Below are 14,545 nucleotides of genomic sequence, written 5' to 3'. Positions count from 1 at the left end.
TTCAGCAAGTATCCTGTTAGGTGGGTTTAGCCAGAAGCCCCTTCGCCCCTGATGGAACCTCTCAGTGACTGTCCATTCGCTGACCCAGCCTATTCCTGGTCTGTGCACCCAACTTGCTCATGCTGCATTTGGGACAGAGCCCAGTTCTGTACTGAGGTCTTGCTTCAGTAGTCCCGAGCAGAGTGATTTTACCACTTCACTGTCCACCTCTGGTGTTTCTTCCCAGGTTGCACTATTGTTCTCCCTCCCACCATTTCACAGAAAGAGAGAGAGGGAGAGAGAGACACACACACACAGAGTGGGCGGCAAGGGCAGGATGAAAGTGGGAGAAGGGGAGGGTAGGGGAAGATTAACTGCACCACTGGCCTAGCTTCAGCACTGGATGTACATTTTATTCTATGGAGCACGTTCTGCCATTGATACTAGTAGTAGAAATGCATTTCAGCTTTGAATGATCCTGTGGGCTTTACTTTTAAAACTGTGACATAATACCTTAAGAGCTGGAAAGAACTGCCTAGGACTTGTCTGAGTTCCTGAAAAAGCTTTTCATCCATGAACTTCATGGGTTAAACAACAATGCACTGGAAAACAAAAGGATGCCGCTTACTTCCTAAAATCACAGGAGGGAGCAGTCCTCAGTATTGGGCGCCCCCATCTCTCCCTCCCAACCCAAAAGCTGATCTCTGGACCTGGTACAGAACAGGCCAGAGAGTAAGAAATGCATGTTTGCTGAACAAACAAGTGGATGGCAAATACTGTTGAAGGCGGAGTTCCCTAAAGACCTGTGTTTCTGAATTCTAGAAAGCGCAGGCCTGCGGCGGCCACACCAATGGCACCCACCGGGGCAGGTCTCGTGGCCCTCCTGGGCTGGCGGGCAGGGGGCAGGAGCCTGACTGGCAGGTGGTGAGCCGCCTTCCTTATCTTGGTTCTGGATCCAGCTGGGCCACTTCCACCCATGCTGGCGGCAGCAGTGCCTCTGTCACTCTGCCCAATGTTTTTAAGCCACATTTGGTGTGTTTCCAGTAGCAAAATGACTCAAAGTAAACAGTCCCCAAATCCCCTTCTCTCTTTCTCCCCCTGCAAATCCAGCACTTAACAAAAACACAAGCAAGTCTCTCCCCACCTCCCCACCCCCCCCCACATTGGAGGACCGGTTCCCCAGACCACAGGGGACAGCTCCTGACCCTCACGCTCCAGGAAACACTTTCCGGAGGCCTGGCTCGGACACACTATTTATTTGTACAGCCAATAAGTGATTAACTTGGGTTCTTTGAACTTTCAAAGTAAATGTTAAATTTCAGCTTTGGATGGAGAAGACGTTACGCATGGAGAAAAGCTACAGCACACGAATGGAAATGACAAATCAGATTTATGTCGCCGGGGCGGAGGACTCAGCGTTTTAATTTCCTTTAATGAAACAACCCTAAAGAGATATTTCTCCCCCAACTTCCAGTAGATGAACGTCTGCAGTGGGTTTCTTTTTTTTTTTTTTTTTAAGACAAAGTACAAGTGAGAGCCTGCTAATTCTGCCAAATATCCCCGGGCTCGATCAGGTGTAATTAAACATAAATAAAATGTGCAATACGGTAATTAAATGGTAGAAGTGAAAATTTTTAATACTTGTAAATTCTATTATTATTTATTTTTTTGGTGGCTTTCTTTCTGAGGATGAAAATTTGTTTTCAAAAAAGCAGACAGTTTCAAAAAACGTGAAGCTGGATGGGCCCCGTGTGGAGGGAAAAGCATGTTATTGTTTACAAGAGTTAATTTTTTCGCATTAACTAAAGTCATCCAAATAATTGGTTAGAAAAGCTTTGAAAGCTGTGCCAGAGGCTTGCAGCCTGTTTCAAGTGGTTCATGCAAAAACTCGTTTCCTGATTTACTGCTGGGAGGCGATCATGTTAAAAGCACATTGCTGGCATTAATACTCAGGGAGGAGGGGCCTGGCCTGGCCAGGCCGACTTCTAGGCAGTGAGAATTAAGAGTCTAATGTGGTTACTTCGGGAAAACAAAAATCCCCCTCTCCCACATATCCACGAAGCTAGGTTTATTTTCACGAGCTGAAAGGGAGCCGGGAGCCAGGGATGGATCAGCACGCCCAGTGGGTGCTACTCCCGGAGCTGCGTGAATGGTGTTTTGAATTTTTTGACTCTGAAATGGGAAACACATTCTCAATCATCTGTCTCACAAACTTTCAAAAACTCAGTCTTGGAGAGAGCAAGAGAGAGAGAGAGAGAGAGTAAATACAGCTCAATGGATAAAATCCTCCAAACGGACACCAAATGGCTCAGTGGCTGGACTTGTCTTTTTCCAAAAATATGGGAAAGCTAAGGATTATGAAGCTGAATTACTGAAAAGAATGAGAAGAGATGAGGCTTGGGGATTTCTCGGGAGGAGACGGGGAACAAGAGCGCTTGTGGGGTGACAGACCGCCGAGTGCCGCAGTGGGTGACAGCACGGAGGAGCAGAAACAGATGGGTGTCCTTGTTGGGGACCTGGTGGCCAGGGCAAGGGCAGCTGGGAGGAGAACGAAGAGAAAGACGGTTGGGCAGCGAGGCAGCTCCGGCACTACCCCTGCGCCAGGTCCATGTGATTTGCGTGTCTCTGTTTTAGAAGCTGGTCCTAAGCCAGAAAGTCTGGGGAAAGGATCATGGTTCTAGAGCCCCGCTGACCAACACAATGGCCACAGCCTCAGGTGGCTTCCTTTGAACTTGATCAGTTACCAAGGAAATTAAAAACCTGGTTTCTCAGGGAGACCACTCAGCCACATTTCCAGTGCTCCGAAGCTCCAGTGGCTAGGTGTCCCATCATCCCATCATAGCCGCAGTGGCCCGACTAGATTTATCACAGATGTTCTCATGGATGGCTGTGCCAGGGCCGAACTGAGATGAGAGACTGCAACCCCCATGTGGCTCCACCACCGCTCTCATCATATCACTTGCTAGAAACAACAACGGACAAATCAATTACCCTTCTGTTCTCAGTACCCCCACCTATACACTTACCATGGAAGATGGCTGTTGTCAGGATTTAATTATTTTAAATATTTATATATTTATTTTTTAAAAAAGCTTTATCTACTTGAAAGGCAGAGCAACAGAGAGAGAGAAAGAGAGAGAGAGAGAGACAAAGAGAGAGAGCCAAACACAGAGATAGCCCATCCACTGGTTCACTTCCCATATGCCTGCAACAGCCAGGGTTGGGCCAGGCAGAAGTGAGGAGCCCAGAACTCCAACTGGGTCTCCCACTGAGTATCGGGGACCCAAGCTCTTGAAGACATCATCTGCTGAGTCTCTGGATCCATTAGTAGAGAGATGGATCAGAAGCAGAGCAGCTGGGACTCAAACTGACACTCCAGCACGGAATGCAGGCATAATAAACAGCAGCTAACCCTGCCGCACCACTACACCTGCCCCAAGGATTCCATTCTGCACTACTGGAAGGTCATATAGACAGGGCTACCTGGCTTATTATAACAAAAGCCAATTTTAGGCCGGCACCGTGGCTCAATAGGCTAATCCTCCGCCTTGCGGCGCCGGCACACCGGGTTCTAGTCCCGGTCGGGGCGCCGGATTCTGTCCCGGTTGCCCCTCTTCCAGGCCAGCTCTCTGCTATGGCCCGGGAAGGCAGTGGAGGATGGCCCAAGTCCTTGGGCCCTGAAACCGCATGGGAGACCAGGAGAAGCACCTGGCTCCTGCCTTCGGATCAGCGCGGTGCGCCGGCCACAGCGTGCCAGCCGCGGCGGCCATTGGAGGGTGAACCAACAGCAAAGGAAGACCTTTCTCTCTGTCTCTCTCTCTCCACTGTCCACTCTGCCTGTCAAAAAAAAAAAAAAAAAGCCAATTTTATCTATTTTGTCTGCATGGTACCTACTATGGAATAACAAAGACATATTTGAGAGACAGACCATATTTGTGATGTTAACAATGTCCTCTAGGTGAACATAACCAAAGTATCCAGGACGAAAGGTTCAAAGAAGTTATCTCCAAAACGCGGCCAAAGAAGGAGGGCATAAACCAAATAACCAACTGTATTATCAGACTGGAGCTGCTCTGCTGATGTCTCACCACCCAGCCTGAAGGGAAGAGGAAGGAGGCCGGGGACGCACTGACCGCACACGGCAGGTGTGCCATGGTGCGTGTGTGGCGGGAGTCTCCAGGAATGTGGAATGCTTCCCCGTGCTTTCCTGCAGGCCCCAACGACATGTTTTAAATGGCAGAAACCTAACTCACAGCGGGAAAGTAAGCCTTGCCGCTTTGAGACAAAATAAAATTGAATGCCTTCCAAAGAAAATAATAATTAGGAGTAATAAAACCACAGTTGGAAAGTTTAACTATACCTGCTTATACCCAAAGCACTTCCAAGCTTTACTTTTAAGATGCAGATACATGTTTACAATTGAGAGAACTTCATGACCCAGTGTATGCTGCTTGGAGCCGACATTAGAAAAGGGGAAGAAGTTTTAAGCTATCCTTAATATAACGAAATAAGTAACATCATAATGATGCGAGTTATTTGGTCTGTGGGCATCAATAATTTGATCCAATTTTTTTCTACTTTCTATAACTAAGTTTAAAATATCAAAGCTCCAGTTTGAGTCCCAGATGCTCTGTTTTCCATCTAGCTTCCTGCTAATATGCCCATGAAGGCAATGGATGATGGTCCAACTGCTCGGGCCTCTGTCACCCATTTAGGAGGCCAGGATGGAGTTCTAGGCTCCTGGCATCAACAGGAGCACCCAGAGCCAGCAGTTATAGCCATTTGGGGAGTGAACCAGTAGATGGAAGATCTCTTTCTCTCTCTCTCTTTCTCTGTCTCTCTCTCTCTCTCTCTCTCTCTCTCTCTCCCCCTTCCTCCCTGCCATTCTGCCTTTCAAATAAAGAAAAATAAGTCTTTAAAAAAAGTTTTCTGTTTCCTGTACTTTCAAAACTTCAAACAGGTATGCCTCAATTAAAAAGGTAAAGACTTTCAGCTAAGTTGTTTAGTTGCAAATTAAAATGTGTCCCTCCACACTATGTATTTATTATCCCAAGTTAAAAATAAATAACTATATGTATGTACATGCACTATGTATTTATAAACCCAGTTGTTTCACAATTTTAACAAAAGCTTGGGCTTAGTCCCTCAATTTCTAAAGCTTGGAAGTGATAATTTTTCAGTTGAATCTACTTGTTAAGAGATTTCATATACTGATAAGTTACTTTTCTTTCCTCTAAAAATGTTATTGCCAAAAATTTAAAGGCACTCTAAAAAAAAAGAATTGAAAATTAATGAATGGGTAATAAGAAATATCTAGTCCCTAAGTCAATGCTTATAGCTCGGGTTGTCTGCCCTGACTAGTGACCTGGCAAGTGAAAATACGATTTTATTTCTATGTTGAAATCCTTTGCCTCTCTTACATTTTGTATCTTGGACCCTAAGCAAAGCTCTGCTGTGGATTTTATTTACCATGAGCCAAAACCAAGAAAAATTTTGCAAAATAAATGCACACATTAATTTGTATATTACTATATTTACATATCACTTTTTTCCCAAAAATATTTGGTGCTGACTGATTTGTTTAGTCCTTGAACAAACACATGGTGTACAACTGAGAATGGCAGTGTGCACGAGCAGAATTATCAGAGGTGTTCCCTTCGTGTCTCCAGTGTCAGAGGGTTGATGAGCAACTATTTCATTACTTAGAAGAAACTGCTGCCTGGAGAAAAATCTCTCTTCTGGATATCCATGGGAACACGAAATACAGAAAAGTGTTTCAGATAATGTTCTCAAAAGATAGATGTTTTCCTTTTTATAAAAACTTAGATTTTTAAGAGCAGTTTCAGGTTCACAGTGAAACTGTGAAGGTACAAAGATATCCCACATAACTCCCGCCCACTCGCACACACAGCCTCATCCAGTAACAACATCCTGCGCCAGAGAGGAACGTTTGTTACAGTCTGTGAACACCACTCTAGCACCTAAAGGCCATAACTGACATCAGGGTTCAGTCTCGGGGCTGCTGTACATCCACGGGTTTGAACAAATATGTGATGACATGTGTGCATCACAACGGCATCCTTTGAGTTGCTTCCCTGCCCTTGAATTCCTCTGTGTCCCTCCCTACCCTCCAACTCCTGGCAACCACTGATCTTTTGCTTTCTCCACAGTTTTGGCCACCCTACAATGTCATACAGCTGGAACCACAGCAAATGTAGCCTTCTCAGATTGACTTCTTCCACTTTATAGTAGGAATTTAGGGCTGTTCCCTGTCTTTCCATGGCTCCCTCCCTCATTTCCCTTTAGTGGGAATAATGTATCATTGTCTGCGTGTGCCACAGTTTATCCACTCATCTACTTAAGGTCATCTGGGTTGTTTCCAAGACTTGGTAACTATGAATAAAGCTGCTATAAACACCCTTGTGCAGTTTGTGTAGATACAAATTTTCAACTCCTTTGGTTAAGTGCTAAGGAGCACAATAACTAGACAGATAGTAAGAGAATGTTTAGGTTTGTAAGAAACCACCAAGTATGTCTTTGCAAGTGGTAAATTATGAATCCCACCAGCCATGAATGAGAGTTCCTGTTACTCCACATCCTTGGTAGATTTTGGTGCTGTCAGTGGTCTGGACTTCGGCCATTCTATCAGGAGTGTAGGGGTTTTTCTCTGCTGTATTGATGTTAACATTTCTCTGCTGACATACAATGTGGGACATATTTTCATATATGTATTTGCCATTTGGTCTCATCTCTTATTTGGTGAGGCATTTATTAATTTTAACTGTTCTAAAAAATCAGATTGTTTGTCTCTTTATTGTTGAGTTTTAAGAGTTCTTTGTATATTGTAGATAACAGTCCTTTGTCAGGTATCTTTTGCAAATATTTTCTCCCACTCCAGGCTTGTCTCTTCATTCATTGATACTGTCTTCTGCAGACTCACAATGTTTTCTCTGAATGCAGTCCAGGTTATTGATGCTTTTCTTTCATAGATTTTGGTTTTGGTGTCACATCTAAAAAGTTGTCATCCAACCCATGCCCTCTAGATATTCCTCCTATGTCACCTGGTAGTTCTACAGCTTCACATTTTACATTTAGGTTTGTGATCCGTTGTGAGTTCATTCGTATGGAGGTCTGTGTCTAGACTCATTTTGTTTTTTCTTGCCCAGGGATTTCCAGCTGCTTCAGCGCTATGTGTTGGAAAGACTACCTTTTCTTCATTGTATTGTGTTTGCTCCTTTGCCAAATTTCAATGGACTACACTATGAGGGACTATTTCTGGTCTCTCTATTCTTTTCTTTAGATCTATCTGTCTATTTGTTTGCCAACACCAGAATGTCTTTATTACTATAACTCTAAAGTAAGTCTTAATGCCAGGTAATGTTAATCCTCCCATTTTCCACTTCATTCCATACTGCATTGGCTTTTCTAGATCTTTGGGATCACATGTAAACAAAATGACTTGTTGGGATTTTGATTAGGACTGTACTGAATCTATGGATCAAGTTAAGAATAAATGTCTTGTCAATATTGTATCTGCCTATTCATGAACATGGACTACCTCCATTATTTAGTTATACTTCAGTTTCTTTCATCAGAGTTTTTTTTTTTAAATTTTCCTCAGATACAGCTCATACATATTTGGCACATGTTTTGGGGGTTACTAATGTAAATGCTACTGCTGTTCTTTATGTCAAACTCCACTTGTTCATTGCTGGTATACAGGAAAGTGACTGACCTTGGTATGCTAACATGGTGTTCTTCAACGTTACTGTAATTATTAGTTACAATAACTTTTCTAGTTAATTCTTTTGGGTATTCTGCATAGACAATAATGACATCTGCGGGCAAACAAAGTCTTACTTCTTTTTTTCTATTTAGGGTATCTTTTCCCTCCTTTCTTGCCTTGTTGCATTAGCTAGGACTTTTAGTATAACATTGAGAAAGAGTGGTAAGAGGGGACATCCTCTAGTTTCTCCCCATAAGGTATGATATTAACTGTAGCTTTTTTGGCAGATACTATCAAGTTGAGGAAGCTCCATTCCAAATGCAGTGTACTGAGAGTATTTATCATGAATAAGTCCTAGGGCTATTCAAATGCTTTTTCTGCATCTATTGATCTGATCGTTTGATTCTTTTCTTTTTTCTTCATGTCTGTAGATGTGGTAGATTATGCTAATTGGGTTTCCAGAGGTGAACCAGGCTTGCACACTGGAATAAATCCCACTTGGTCTTGGTGTATAATTTTTAAAGCTGCTGGATTCAATTTGTTAGTAATTTGAGAATTTTTGCACTTGTGTTCATGGAACATATTGGTCTGTGTTTTTTTTTTTAATATCTTTGTCTGGTTTTGGTATTAAGGTGATGCTGATATCACTGAATGAATAGGAAGTATTCTCTCTGCTTCTGGTATCTGAAACAGATTGCGGAAAACTGATAACTTTAATAATTGTGTAGAACTCACCAGCAACTTCATCTTGGACAGGTGCTCTCTGTTTTTTGGAAAGTTATTAATTATTGATTAAAGATGTTTATTAGATATAGACCATTACAAATCATGTTTCTTCTTATGTAAGTGTTGGCAGATGCATCTTTCAGGAAATCGGTCCATTTCATCTGTGTTAGCTAATGTGTGGGTTCACTGTATTCCTTCATTATCCTTTAAATGTCCATGGGGGGACCGACACTGTGGAGTAGAGGGTAAGACCACCACCTGCAGTGCTGGCATCCCATATGGGTGCCAGTTTGAGTCCCAGCTGCTCCACTTCTAGTCCAGCTCTCTGCTATGGCCTGGGAAAGCAGTGAAAGATGGCTCAAGTCCTTGGGCCTCTGCATCCTCGTGGGAAACCTGGAAGAAGCTCCTGGCTCCTGGCTTCAGATCGGCACAGCTCAGGCCATTGTGGCCATCTGGGGAGTGAACCAGCAGATGGAAGACCCCTCTCTCTCTGCCTCTGCCTCTCTGTAACTCTGCCTTTCAAATAAATAGAAAAATCTTTAAAAAAAAAAAAAAAAAAAAGGTCCATGGGATCTGTAGTGATCCTTTCATTTCTGGTATTCGTAATTTGTTTCCTCTCCCTTATTTTATTAGATTTGCTAGAGGATATCAATATTATTTAACTTTTCAAAGGATCAGCTTTTCAAAAAATTTTCCCTACTGATTTAGTGTTTTCAATTTCATTTATAATTATTCTCATTATTTTTTCATGCTCACTCTGGATTTAATTTGCTCTGATTTTTCTTGTTTCCTAAAGTGGAAGCTTAGATTATGATTTAGATATTTCTACTTTTCTAATATATGCATTCAGCACTATAAACCTCCCTCTAAGCAGGCACTGCCTCACTGAATACCACAATTTTGCTAAGTTGTCTTTTCATTTTTTGGCTAAGAATATTTTAAAATTTCTCTTGAGATGTCTTCTTAAATCCAAGTGTTAATTTTAAGTATGAAATTTAATCTCCAAGTATTTGAGGATTTTCCAATGATCTTTCTGTTACTAGTGTTATTCCACTGTGGTCTGATAGCATACATTGTAGGACTTCATTCTTTTAAATTTGGCACTCTGCTTTTCAAAGACAGACAGACAGAAACCTTAAAACAAAAGAAAGAAAGGAACTGGGTTCCTGCCACCTGCATGAGAGACCTGGATTGAGTTTGCAGATCCCAGCTTTGGTCTTAGCCCAGCCCCGGTCTTTGCAGTGGATGGGAGTTCTCTTTCTCTCTCTAATAAGTAAAAATTTAAAGACTATGCACAAATTTCAAATTTTTTTGTGCCAAAATAAACTTGTCTTTTTATTCCATTTCCATGAACTTTTTGAAATACCCCTGCACATAAGCACACATAATCAAATACACTGTTCCTATTATTTTGAAAAAACTATTATGTGTTAGAAGAAAGAATAAGAAAATTGAAGTTTTAATTTAATTTAACTTATTCCTGCTTTGATGCTCTTCTTTTACATAGATACTCATTTCTGACCTTTATTATTTTCTTCTACCTAAAGAACTTTTTGAAAACATTTCCTGCAAGGCCGGTCCACTGCCAAGAAGTTCACTCCAGTCTTGTTCGCCTCCTTCTCTTTTGAGGGATCCTCTCATAGGATACAGAATTCTAGGCTGATTCTTTTCTCTCAGCATCTTAGATATTTCATCCATGCGCTCCCTGCTCGCATGGTTTCTGGGGAAAAGTTGATGTCATTCTTCTCTCTTCTCCTCCATAGGTTGGGTGTATTTTCTCTCAGGCTTTGCTTTTCTGATGATATGCTTAGGTGTCTCCCGTGTGTGTGTGTGTGTGTGTATGTGTATCATTCCTGGCATTCTCTGAGCTTCCAGGAACTGTGGTTGGATGTCTGACATCAGTTTGGGGGAAATTTTAAGTAATTATTTCAAATTTTTGTTGTTCCTGTCTTCTCCTTCTCATATTCCCATTATGCATGTTTATATCCTTTGTAACTGTCCCATACTTTTCGGATATTTTGTTCTGGGTTTTGCTTGTTTGTTTAGTCTTTGCTCTTTTTGACTTTTAGTTTTGGAGGATGCTATTGACGTATTCCCAAGCTGGGAGTTTCTTTCCTCAGCTGTGTCTGGACTGCTGAGCCTATCAGAGCAGCTCTCCATTTCTCTTCCAGTGCTTCTCATGTCCAGCCTTTCTTTTCCAGTCTTTCTAAGGATTTCCATCTCTCTGCTTATACTGCCTAATAAATATTTTTGCATGTTGCATAGTTTCTCTAATAGCCCTGAGTACATCAATCACAGTTGTTTTAAATTCCCTAATTCCAACATCTCTACCATGCTTGGTTCCAATGCTTGCTCTGTATCTTCAAACTGTACTTATGCCTGGTAATTTTTTTGTTAAAAGTTGTATATGATGTGTTTAGTAAAAGGAGCTGCTGTAAAGGGATCTGTAGTGACGTGGAGGTAAGGTAGGGTGGGAGTAGGGGACGAGCCCACAGTCCCACGATCAGGTCTCTGTCTGTTGGTGGCTTGTGCATCTGCTCTGTGAACATCAGAAGGGTTTCTCAGGTTTTCCTTCCTACTAAGGTGGGACAGGACGGAGAGGGTGGGCTATAGTTCGGTACTTCCCTCCCCCCGTGTTGATTAGGCTCTGATACAGCACCAGCAATGTAGGTCTGGTTTACTGGGCTGTGGTTTCTCCTGAGAGCTGTCTTTATGAAGAAAAATGGAGTGCTTTCAAATATCTCCAGGGGGCTTTTCCCCTGTCTTCCTATTGGACAAATGAGAGGACTTGCCCCTAATATTTCTCTAAGAATCTGGTTGAGCTCCTGCAGGTCAAACTGCCAATAGCAATAGGAGCCACTCTATGTGTGGGTCCCCTGTAGTTCTCAATTCTCAGACTTTCCCTACCCAGGCTCCAGACGTCGGTCAATCACAGTTCAGATTTTCCCACCCTGATACTTCTTCTTGGGAACTAACTTATTTTCTTTCTTTCATTCATTCATTCTTTCTTTCTTTTTTAAAGATCTTATTTATTTATTTGAGAGGTAGAGTTATAGACAGTGAGAGGCAGAGACAGAAAGAAAGGTTTTCCATCCATTGGTTCAATCCCCAAATGGCCACAACAGCCAGAGCTAGGCTGATCTGAAGCCAGGAGCCAGAAGCCAGGAGCTTGCATGCAGGCACAGGAGCCCAAGCACCTGGGCCACCTTCCACTGCTTTCTCAGGCCATAAGCAGAGAGCTGGATAGGAAGAGGAGCAGCCAGGATGCAAAACCGGTGCCCATATGGGATGCTGGTGCCATAGGCAGAGGATTAACCCTACTGCACCACGACCGCCCCTCCTCCCCCAGCCTAGGATACACTGTAACTCTCTGCCCGCCTATCTGTCTCTTGACCTCACCTGACCTCACTTCTTTTGCTCACCTAAGAGTTGATGAGGGGTAGGAATTTGGTGCAGCAGTTAAGTTGCTTGGATGCCCGAATCCTGTATTAGATTGCCTGGGCTCCAATTCTACTTTCCTGTTAATGCAGACCCAGGGAGGCAACAGCATAGCTCAAGTCATTCGGTTTATGTCACCCATGCAGGAGACCTGGATTGAGTTCCTGGCTCCTGGCTTTGTGCTGACTTGGCCCTAGCTGTTGCAGGCATTCGGGGAGTGAAACAGTGGATAGGAGATCTCTCTCTCTCTCTCTCTCTCTCTCTCTTCCTCTGTGTGTGTCTGCCTTTCAAATAAAATAAATAAAGACTCAAAAAAAGGAGTTGCAAATTTATTAGTTTTTTCAGCTTTTTGCTTGTTGCTGGGAGGGAGGGAAACTCTGGAGCTCCTTCCATGTGGAAGCAGAAACTGGAAAATAATTCTTTCAAGTTCAACAAAACAATATACCACTTCTGGAACAACTTTCCAGAGATTATTTTAGGGTTATAGTCCCTGGATTCAAAGGATGATAGTAAGAAAGCAACTGCCTATAAATACTGTACTCATCTCTTAGAAACTGTGAAGTTTCGTTCAGATTTTCAGACCATGGGAAAAAGGACTCAATGGCATCATCTGCTCCCCTCAGGCACAATGGCATTTTTACCCACTTTGTTAACTGACCTTAGGTGAGCAGATCAGCTATCAATGAGTCCCTTTCTACTCAACATAGCAAAACCTACATCTGCAAATGCATGCTACCACAATCCAAAAAGATTGCAAAATAACGTTGAGATGCCATAGGTACCACACAGACTTCAAAGGTCAGAATGGTCCAATCCAAGCCCAGGACCTGAAAGCCACCACTTATATCACAGGACAACCAGAGAAAAAAGGCATTCACCAGGGGCTACTTGTGGGATGCGTGAATGCAGCACTCTTTGTTTCCTGCTCTTCTTAGATCAGGGATCAAAACTCTGCGAGGGACAAGACTCAACTTTCAAGAATGGTGGTCTGCAGGGGGAAAGGACTTCTCTTTTTAAAGTCTCTTCCAATCAAAAGAAAACCCCTTGTTCCTTCTCTAACAGGAAGGCTTTGCTTCTTTATTTAGAACAAAACCATATATCAATTCTCCACAACTAGTAGCATCAAAAGATCAGCACAGAAAGTAAAAGGATCTAACTCTGAACAGGATCACCAAAAGAAAGGCCTCGCGAGCGTCCACGACCCTGAAGGATGTCCTGCCACGACACACCGTTTATCCGCAAGTAGTGGTTACAATGAGTATAGTGAACGTGCTGCTGCGAGGACCATACACTCATATACTTAAAGAAAAAAATACCTGTATTGCCAAAGGAATGTCCAAATATTTTCCTGGTTTGGAGAAGAACTACTGTCTTGCACCACCTACAGTCGCTGTCAGATTCTAGTTCTTGACAAGCAAGAACATTCATTTAAAAAAAGACAGAAGGTCCGGTAAGTGGTAGCATTACCATTTTTTGTTATCAATGCTTTTATTCTTAAATTTTCAGTAGAACATCAATTCTCTTGATATAGTGCAAATAAACCTTAAAAGCTCTACTTTTTCAAAGAAATACTATCACTGTTACATTAGGGAAAACAATGACATCTGTCAATTTTGACTTTCAGGACCATTTATTTCAGGAAGACACATGAATCAGACGTATTGAAAAAGGAATTGTGTATAATATTTGGTGAAAGTGGCAGAAGGAACCAAGATCTCTGACGGGGTGGCCAAAGCTTCACTGATCATTAGCCCCAAGAAATTTAACTGGAATGAACGTATCTTACAAATACAACCATGCAACAGTACCTTGGACAACTCCATGCCAGGCCCACACGGCTTGCAGAGGACACAGTTTCCAGACCGATCCCTGAATTCTTGTTGTCTACAGTCTCCTGTTTCACAGATCGCTGTACATAGCTGGAACAAAATGTTTCATTAAACGTTACCTTTCAGTGTGCTAAGTACATTTTTTTTGCACTACATTTCTTTTGCCCGAAAGGAACAACATCTTCATTATTAGTTACATAATCACTGAGTGTAAACAATCAGCTGTCACTTTTTCAGGAGAAAAGCCACTTTTTGAATAAAGTTCATGGAATGAATACATCAATAAGCCTAATCCTTTTCTGTATTCCAGAAAACACAGACTTAGCGGCTCTTTTCCTCTTAAACTCCACTGAATACCCAAGGTAGAAAACAACTTAGGAGCAGGTCTCTCTGCTAGGTAAGAGAATGTAGCCAAGAACAGCCCAGCAGAGACCCAGTCTATTCACTACTTAAAAATTCTGGGGCCAGCACTGTGGCATAGTAGGCTAAGCCTCTGCCTGCAGTGCCAGTCATGCCATATGGGTGCTGGTTCGTGTTCCGGCTGCTCCTCTTCTGATCCAGCTCCCTGCTAACCCTGCTAATGGCCTGGTAAAGCAGTGGAAGATGGCCCAAGTCCTTGGGCCCCTGCACTCATGTGGGAGACCTGGAAGAAGCTCCTGGCTTTGAATCGGAACAGCTCTGGCTATTGTGACCATTTGGGGAGTGAACCAGCTGATGGAAGACCTCTCCCTGTCTCTGTCTCTCTCTCTGTAACTCTGCCTCTCTAGTAAATAAATAAATCTTTAAAAAAAATTTCTGGGGGCCATTGCTGTGGTGGAGTGGGTAAAGCCGCTGCTTGCAGTGCAGG

At 42.7% G+C, this 14,545-nt stretch overlaps 1 protein-coding gene across 2 annotated transcripts in view; it reads right to left on the bottom strand.

Moving 5' to 3' along the window:
* Positions 1–14,545, bottom strand: part of TNFRSF19 (TNF receptor superfamily member 19) — a 105,977-nt gene that overhangs the window by 70,050 nt on the left and 21,382 nt on the right. For both annotated transcript variants that reach the window (XM_062194558.1, XM_062194559.1), the window contains exon 3: positions 13,678–13,788. In XM_062194558.1, coding sequence (XP_062050542.1) covers positions 13,678–13,788 — 111 coding nt within the window. The remainder of the gene's footprint in view (positions 1–13,677; positions 13,789–14,545) is intronic.

This window comes from Lepus europaeus, chromosome 6, assembly GCF_033115175.1.
Source record: "Lepus europaeus isolate LE1 chromosome 6, mLepTim1.pri, whole genome shotgun sequence".
Classification (NCBI taxonomy): Eukaryota; Metazoa; Chordata; class Mammalia; order Lagomorpha; family Leporidae; genus Lepus; species Lepus europaeus.
Note: the sequence above shows the minus strand (reverse complement) of the source record. Positions and strands in the feature narration are given on the sequence as shown.